Here is an 8,732-nt window from a genome sequence, read left to right on the forward strand (position 1 = left end):
TGAAGAACCTCCACTCGACCAGCACAGCGACTGTGACCACCAACCAACCTCACATTTACATGATCTAAATATAGAGAAACAATAATGAGAGAGTGAAAATTACAAAATGAGACAACTGGTTAAGGGTGGCACATCTAAATTTCTAAATGAATATTGAGATTTCACAACAGTTGAGCTCAAACATAATAATTTATTGGTATACTGTGTAATATAAACATTGATGACTCCTCCCTATGTTTAAATAAATTAATAAATAAAATCATGTTAACATTTTCTTTTCTTATGTCTAAACTAGAGTATTTTAAGGCTTACGGATTGGCCTTTTCACTTCTATTGTAACTGTCTCACTAACGCAGATTTTTTATTTATTTGTGACCCTGGACCACAAAACCAGTCTTAAGTCGCTGGGGTATATTTGTAGCAATAGCCAAAAATACATAGTATGGGTCAAAATTATTGATTTTTCTTTTATGCCAAAAATCATTAGGAAATTAAGTAAAGATCATGTTCCATGAAGATTTTTTTGTAAAATTCCTACTATAAATATATCAAAATGTAATTTTTGATTAGTTATATGCATTGTTAAGAACTTGAAGGTGACTTAAAGGTGATTTTCTCAGTATTTAGATTTTTTTGCACCCTCAGATTCCAGATTTTCAAATAGATGTACCTCGGCCAAATATTGTCCTATCCTTACAAACCATATATCAATAGAAAGCTTATTTATTGAGCTTTCATATGATGTATACATCTCAGTTTTGTAAAATTTAACCTTATGACTGGTTTTGTGGTCAAGGGTCACATTTATTTATTTTAAGGGGAGGAACAAGCTAAAATTTATTTTTGGGGTAAACATAATTATTATGGTGATTGAGTAAAATTAAACCTGGTGTATTTTGTTTAATATAATTATATTTTCCCTCGACATAGTTCTTCTGCAGCTGAGCCCTTTAGCTATTAAAAAAAGATTCTGTGTAAAAAGACAACAAAGAAATACTTAAAGGCATTTAGAGTTTTTTCTGTCTCGTATTTCTGTGATGACAATTTAATTTCCTTGTGATCTTGACATAGCATAATATAGCATTTATTCTGCTGCATTGTGAACAAGCAATTAATTTTTTCCTTGGTAAATGTTCACGGGACTCGCTCAAGCTAAAATGTTTGTCTGTAATACTTCAAAATCAGTGTTTATCCTATCAGAACTTTGCTGTTAATACTGAAATGTTTCCAAATGTGTGAACATATGTGATTTTTTTTTTTTTTTTTTTTTTTTTGAGGCAACATGTTTAATTAAAATTAAATTGCAATCACAAGACAAGAGGACAGGAAAACAATAGTAACAAATGGCATCTTTTCCATAAATAACAAATAATATTTTGATAATGATGTTGAGCAACACAGAATCACATTAAAAATAAAGTGACAATATATGCTGTCATCCAAAACAACACATTACAGTACAGTTTAATTTGTGATTAAAGAACACAATATTACCCCAATTCATTTCTAAAATAAATTTCTGGAAATAATTTCATTCTTTCATTTTATTTATACTTACCAGCTGTGATCAGTATTGCAACTGCAGACAGTAAAATGAATGTCAGGCATTGTTCCATCATCCTCAGCATATTTAACTCAACATCCAGTACAGCTTCTCCGCGCTGATGATCCAGAAGTACAGGCATCCTCTTAATGAGAGAGAAAGAGGCCCAACACCCTCCAATCACACTCGCTATTACCTTATTAGACACAACAGAGGAAATCATCAAACAACTTCACTGACAAATCAGAGGAGGCTTTTTGATTTTTACCATATATATCAAACCTGTGAGTACTGATGAACTCCTCCTCCCCACACATCAAAACGACTCACTGAGGGGAAGCACACACATGCATATATATATATATATATATATATATATTTATATGTAAGTATATAAGACTTACAGGAGACAGGAAACTCTCCAGTTTATTTACAGCATCAAAGCCCAACACCTGTAGAGACAAGATCAAGCACTGATAAATAACTGAATATGTCCTAAAAATGTCTATTAGTGCACACGTTAGGATGACATTAGTACATAAACTCAAGTCTTTACAATGAATAATATTGTAAATATATGTTTAGCTTATATGTTTATATATCTTTAGTTAAATATTTTATGTAATAAAAAAATTATTTGACTAATGTGTAGGGCTGTCCCCGACTAAGAATTTTCATAGTCGAATCAGAATTTTCGAATCTTTCTATAGTCGACCGATAGTCGAATCATCTAGGCTTATGTGTGTGTGTGAATGGGATAGGAGGGACACGACACTATAGTCAGCAGGAGGGTAAAACAATTTTTATTTTATTTTACACACTGCACACAGCAACAACTTTTAATAAAGCGACCAAAACTGCCTGCCAACTGACAGACAAACTTATTTAGGTTTAAATAAAAAGACAGAACGCGTCTTTTAGTTCTAAAAACGCAAGGCGCACAGCACTGCCTTTTTTGCTAAGCAACGACCAAAACAGCTGTCCTGTCAGTCAAATCAAAGGATTATAGCGCGAACTGCATTTGCATTTAATTAAACTGTCATATTAGTAGAAACCCTAAATAATACAGCCCCTGGTTTCCCATGATAGACACCAAAGGTTTCTCCTCTATTTCTTGCAGTCTCCGGACTTTTTAAGCGACGGTAAACTTTCGAAGACCCGAAAGATTGGACAATGGGAAAGAACGCGAATAACGTTGGGCGTTTTTCCGCTCAGAGTTGATATTTTTTTTCAACTTCAGGCGCTCAGAGCGCTCCTGCAAAAACGCGAGGCGCCGGGGACGCATTAACGGAGCGCAGAACGCTCACTGCCAACAGAAAACCATTCAAAAGAGGCGCCTCCAACGGCAAACACGCGTTCGGTGTGATCGCCGCCTAATCCCTGCCGTCCTCATCTCATCATGGATCAGGGCAAGTGAAAATTAAATCTGTCCCAGGGGTGGTTGGATTTGTTCACAAACACGTTAAAAATATTTATTGAACGCTTCTTTCTTTTCACTTTTGTTTTTACTGCATTATCATAATCTAAGGCTGTATATAACTTAATATGTCCGTACAAAATCTAGTAGTTCTGTGTGCAGTTAGACATTGAGCACCCCTATATTGCCAAAATGGTGTGATGCTCGTTTCACCCGCGAAGATTCGACTGTGAGATCGGTGGTCGAATCAGGCTCCGCATATCGATGCATCGAATCTTCGACTATTCGGGGACAGCCCTACTAATGTGAAATTTACCTCATTCCGCAGGTGGTTTCAGAAGGCCCACAAAAACCATAAGATAAGCATGTTGTTCACTTTATGACCAGCAGAGAGAGTCAGTGTGCTTCATTTCTACTAAAGCTACTACAAAAATGTCTACTATCATATACTATTTATATTGAACTTCATCCTCTGAAGGGTCATGATGGGCTGGAGCCTACCACAGCGTGTCAGGCCACAGCTAGGGTGACACCTAAAGAGATGGCCAGTCCATCACATGGATCGACACACAAACATTCACACCTATTTTCACTCACACCCAGGAAATTTATAGTGTCTGCCTATGTTGCATGTCTAAAACTAGAGCACCTGGAGGAAGCCTCTAGATTTACAAACCAAAGCACCTGTAAGCAAACCCATGAAGAACATGCGACCTCTTGGCTCCGAGACTTAAACCGGAGACCTTTTTGCTAAGCACTGAACTTCCAGGTACACACATATACATAATAGAAAATTCTTATGCACATAGTCTAAATTAACAATCAAGCTGGAAGCAAATATAAAACTAATACATTTAAACAAACATAAAAAGCTATATTAAATCAACACTAAAGGTTCATGCCATGTGTTTCTGATCACCAGAAACTCCCTCTGCAGGACAATGTAAAGAAAAATTTCACAATGACTTAAAGCAAAATATAAAAGTCCACCAGGAGTGGGTCTACATTTAAAAGGAATCATATTCAAGTTGAAGTGTTAACTGTTAAAAATCCGATTTCATAGAACAATTATTCACAAACTCATTTAATGTTAGGATTTTCTTTTATTATTTCAGTGCAGTGCAACTACAAAAATGGCATAATTTTTTTTTTAATGTTTGGAAAGAGAAATTAAAACATTTTGGAAAGATTATAAAACCAAAGCATAATTGTAATTGATTTAGGAGATTTGGATATAAAATGTAAGAATATAAAATTTGTATATGTTTTATACATTTTTGTATATAATATAAAAAACATTGGTGGATTGCAGATAAAGCTTACAGTATATAGAGCCACTTAAACTCTGTGGACCCTTTTAAAAACTGGAAAAGTATTTGAGACGGTGGGTGTGCTTTGAGTTATACAGTTCCTCCATGTTGTCCTGGCGGCTCGCCCACATCATCATAGTCTAGAAAACAAGATCAAATTTACATATAAATATATACTTTTTATTCATTATAATTACTAATCATTATTTGTAAGTATTATGTATTTGCGGTCAATTTAAATCAGCTAACGTGGCCAGAGAAATTGATCTTAAAAAGATTACTAGCACAACATGAAAATAATTCAGGGTATGAATTTAAAAGTAGAAGTATTGCACCAATCATGTCACACAAACATCACTTGACATTCTCTACATCATTATATTCTTCCTGAACACCCTCTGATATAAATGTGGCTAATATTAATTACATGTGAAAATAGTCTATGCCACTATAATATGATTTGAAAAAGAATTCTAATCTAGCAAGGTAATTTTAAGACCCACACCTGTTTTAATATTTGTGGAAAACTGTTGTACAATGATGACATCATCATAGTTTCCTGGTAATCCATCTACAACAAAATAATAGAAAATGAATTTTGGATTTTGAACCCATACAAATAATGTTGAAATCTAAAGAAATAATTAAAGAAATAAACCTGTAGCAGAATGTCTCAGTCCAGCTGTGATCGCATCATCATAATCCTCTGTGGTTTGTTGCTCTTTGAAATTATGCAACACCAAAGACAAAATAAGCAGAGATTGAGTGAACTGTTCACAAGCCAAAGATAGATTTAAATAAGTGAGTCAGTTACAAATTTACTGACCTTTTGCGTCTCTCATGGTTGTGACCTCATTATAGTAGTCAGGTGTGACTCCTACTGAAGATTGTGCTTTTACAAAATATATTATTATAATACATTTAAATAACAATACATTATTTTAATTATCATTTATATAATTCTATACTCTCTTAAGATAACTTGTAAATGTTCAGAACTAATTTAACAAACACGTTTTTATATGTAGAAGGTAACATTATTATATTTAAGCCATCTAACCTGATAGAAGCTCATCAGCATCTTCATACCTACAATGCTGTTCTTCAGAAAGGCCACTTCCTATTATTAGAAAAGTAGAGCCATCAGACACATTGACAATCACAAATCAGCCGTATTTCCTTTAGATCATATAACACTAACCCTATATCATTTCCACACACTAAATGTGATTTACTCCACTCAACCCCCTGAATAAAGTGTTGATCTCAACACATCAGACACTATAACATTTACTCACCCTTTTGAGTAAGGAGACTTTGTCTATTGTTGGGCCTTTGCTGAATCTCTTCATAAATGGCCTCAGTTTTCATCCTGTGTCTCCTCTTAGAGAGAGCTGTGAGTGTAGAGAAACAAACCTGCTGTCAGTTTACAACATATGACTGATCACACACTGAATAAGACACAATATGACAGTCTCTGGATCCCTCCTACCTCTCCTCATCACTCTGTTCTGCTGAATCAGTATAAGCAGTGGCACTAAGAGCAGGAAGAGCACAACTCCCAGTACAATCACAAGCACTGGGGGGGAAGGAGGAGTTTGTGGAGGAGTGACTGATGTTGAGCGCACTGGAGGAGAAACTGGAGGAGATGCTGATGTTGTTGTGGCAGAAGTAGTGGACACTGACAAATCTGGCAAATCTGCCAAAACATGTTAAACATAATTATTGATCTAAATATACACATATTATTAGCTCTAAAATAGTAAAATAAATTATATTCCATAGTGTTTTGCTGTGACCTGCGCAGGTGAGTCCAGCGTGCTCTTTGTGCGAGCAGTCCGTATGATTTTTCAGGGAGAGAGGACAGTCCCACAGGTGAATCCCATTCCCTCTGCACTCGACTCTGTTCAGCCACACAACACCTTCACCAGCACCAAAGACTGAATTCCCATCAGCCCTCAGTGCTGCTCCACAACCCAGCTGCCTGCAGACCACCTGAGCATCGCTGATGTCCCACTGATCATCACAGACTGAGCCCCACACAGCGTTATGATACACCTCCAGCCTCCCAGAGCACCGGCCCTCCCCTCCACTCAGTCTGAGAGGAAGATGATCTGAAACACACATATCACAGACAAGAAGACGTTTACTTGACAGCAGAGTCACGTCAGAACAACTGCAGCTGCAGTAGGGTATTGGTTAATTTGTAGGTTTGTGGTGAGAGATTAAACCCTGTTGGTAGCCCTAAAACACAATTAAATACATGCATTACATATGACTTTTATCATTTTTATATTCTTCGCCATCAAATAAACTTACCTGAACACTGTCTCTGGTGGGGAGATGAGAACAATGTCAGATAGCTCCGAGGGGACTCATGATTCTCCTGTTCTGTAATCAGTATATTATATTATATTATATGATATACTGTGCATATACTCAAAGCATTCATTTTAAAGGGTTACTCTTGTAATTTTTAGGTATGTAAAATGCATCAGTTTTACCTGAGCAGGTGATTTTGGCCACTTCATCTCTATCGCAGTCATTCTGTCCCCAGGGTAAAGATGGACACTGCCACAGATTTGAATCATGTGGCCGACATTTCACTTTATCCAGCCAGTTAGGAGCTGATTTCAATCTTGATGTAGAAGCAGACAAAACACCAGATCTTCCACAGTTCAGCTCTTGACAGATCAGAGTCACTGTGTCTCTGTCCATCTGGTTGTAACACACATTACCCCAGGATCCATTGTAGAAAACCTCCAAATTCCCTTCACAGCCTTCAGTTAACCTGATCTCCTTAAACTCTAGATAAAATCATGAGCTCTATTTTAAACTCTCATCCAACCCCATTCATTTTAGCCACTGAATGTTATGTATGGCTGATTGAAATATCTATTTATCTATCTATCTATATTTGATTTAACATTTTATTGAATAAGAACTGTAAATTGTTTACCTGAGCACACAACTCCTACATCCTCCTTATGATTACAGTCATGTTTTCCCCAGCCTGGAGAAGAGCAGCTCCACAGAGACGTCTCATTCCCCTCACACTCCACCTCATCCAGCCATATGGGTCCAGAACCAGGACCAAACCAGGCTGGTACCTGCTGGTTACTGAGGGCCACTCCACACTGCAGCTGTCTGCACACCACATGGGCATCTTTAATATCCCAGGAGTCATCACACACTGTCCCCCATGAGCCGCTGTGAAAAACCTCCAGCCTCCCTGCACAGTCTCCCCCAGAACCCACCAGCCTGATGGACCCACGACCTGATATTCAGAGAAAGAAAAACATATTATTGATCACTAACAACTGAAGAATCTGCCCAGATGTTGCTCTACTCACCAAGGCAGGTGATTGACAGCTGTTGTGTGGAGCTGCAGTTGAGAGTTTGTGGAGAGCTGCAGTTCCCCAGATGAGCTTCACTCCCAGAGCACTGGAATCCCGTCACACACTCATGACTGTGTTCAGGACTGGATGAAGAGGAGCTGAAGAAGTTCAGTGCAGAGCCACAGCCCAGCTGTCTGCAGACCACAGATGATTCAGTGAGACTCCAGGAGTCCAGCAGAACTCTCCTCCAGACCTGATGAATGAAAACTTCCACCTCCCCCTCACACTGTCTCTCTCCAGACAACCGCACCAGACCATCATGAAGAGCCAGAGAGGAATCTGAGGAGAAAATCTAACATATTATTAAACTGGTAGAACATAGTATTGTAGTTTAACCATACTGACATTGGCATTAATATTCATGACTCTCCTCATTAAATAAGTTTACCAGAGCAGATGACTCCAACATCTCTTCTATGAGAATATTCAGCTCGACTCCATGAAGAGATGGAACATTCTGAGAGTTTTGTTTCATTCCCGTCACAATCAAACACATCAGCCCAGATTTCACCACTTCCCTCTGCAAACCAGTCTGATCCCACAACAGACACAGCAATCCCACAATTCAGCTGTCTACAGAGGACACTGGCAGCTCTCATATCCCAGCATGCATCACGCACTGTGCCCCATTTACTGAGATAATGAAGCTCCACTTTTCCAGAACAAGAGTCTGAACCGTTTACCAGTTTGAACCCAGTGTAACCTGAAGAAAATACAAAGTTCAGTAATAATTAATTAAACAGCTTAGCACATTTTTAATTTAAAACATGTAAGATTACAATATTTGTCAACAACAAATAAAGAGACACTGAACATTGATTCATTACCAGAACAGATCAGGCCCACATTATTATCATTGGTGCAGTTGTGTTTGTGTGATGTTATTGAACAGAATGAAATATGAGATTCATTTCCTCTGCACTGAATCTCTTGTGTCCACATTTGAGTGTCTCCTTTGCCAAAAGCAGCTGCTCCCAGCACCTGTACAGGAGCCCCACAGTCCAGCTCTCTACACACAACCTCTGCATCCTGCTGGTCAAAGGCAGCGTCACACACTGACATCC

At 37.8% G+C, this 8,732-nt stretch overlaps 1 protein-coding gene across 1 annotated transcript; it reads right to left on the bottom strand.

The window, feature by feature from the left end:
- Nucleotides 1-3,856: 3,856 nt before the first annotated feature.
- LOC141332760 (scavenger receptor cysteine-rich type 1 protein M130-like) lies at nucleotides 3,857-8,730 on the bottom strand. The gene is made up of 10 exons (XM_073837723.1): nucleotides 8,496-8,730; nucleotides 8,057-8,371; nucleotides 7,624-7,947; nucleotides 7,230-7,547; nucleotides 6,775-7,077; nucleotides 6,590-6,661; nucleotides 6,070-6,384; nucleotides 5,763-5,969; nucleotides 5,569-5,664; nucleotides 3,857-3,891 (listed from the first exon to the last, which is right to left on the bottom strand). Exons 1-10 carry the CDS (start codon nucleotides 8,728-8,730, stop codon nucleotides 3,857-3,859), a joined length of 2,220 nt encoding a protein of 739 aa, XP_073693824.1.
- Nucleotides 8,731-8,732: the final 2 nt, after the last annotated feature.

This window comes from Garra rufa, chromosome 4, assembly GCF_049309525.1.
Source record: "Garra rufa chromosome 4, GarRuf1.0, whole genome shotgun sequence".
Classification (NCBI taxonomy): domain Eukaryota; kingdom Metazoa; phylum Chordata; class Actinopteri; order Cypriniformes; family Cyprinidae; genus Garra; species Garra rufa.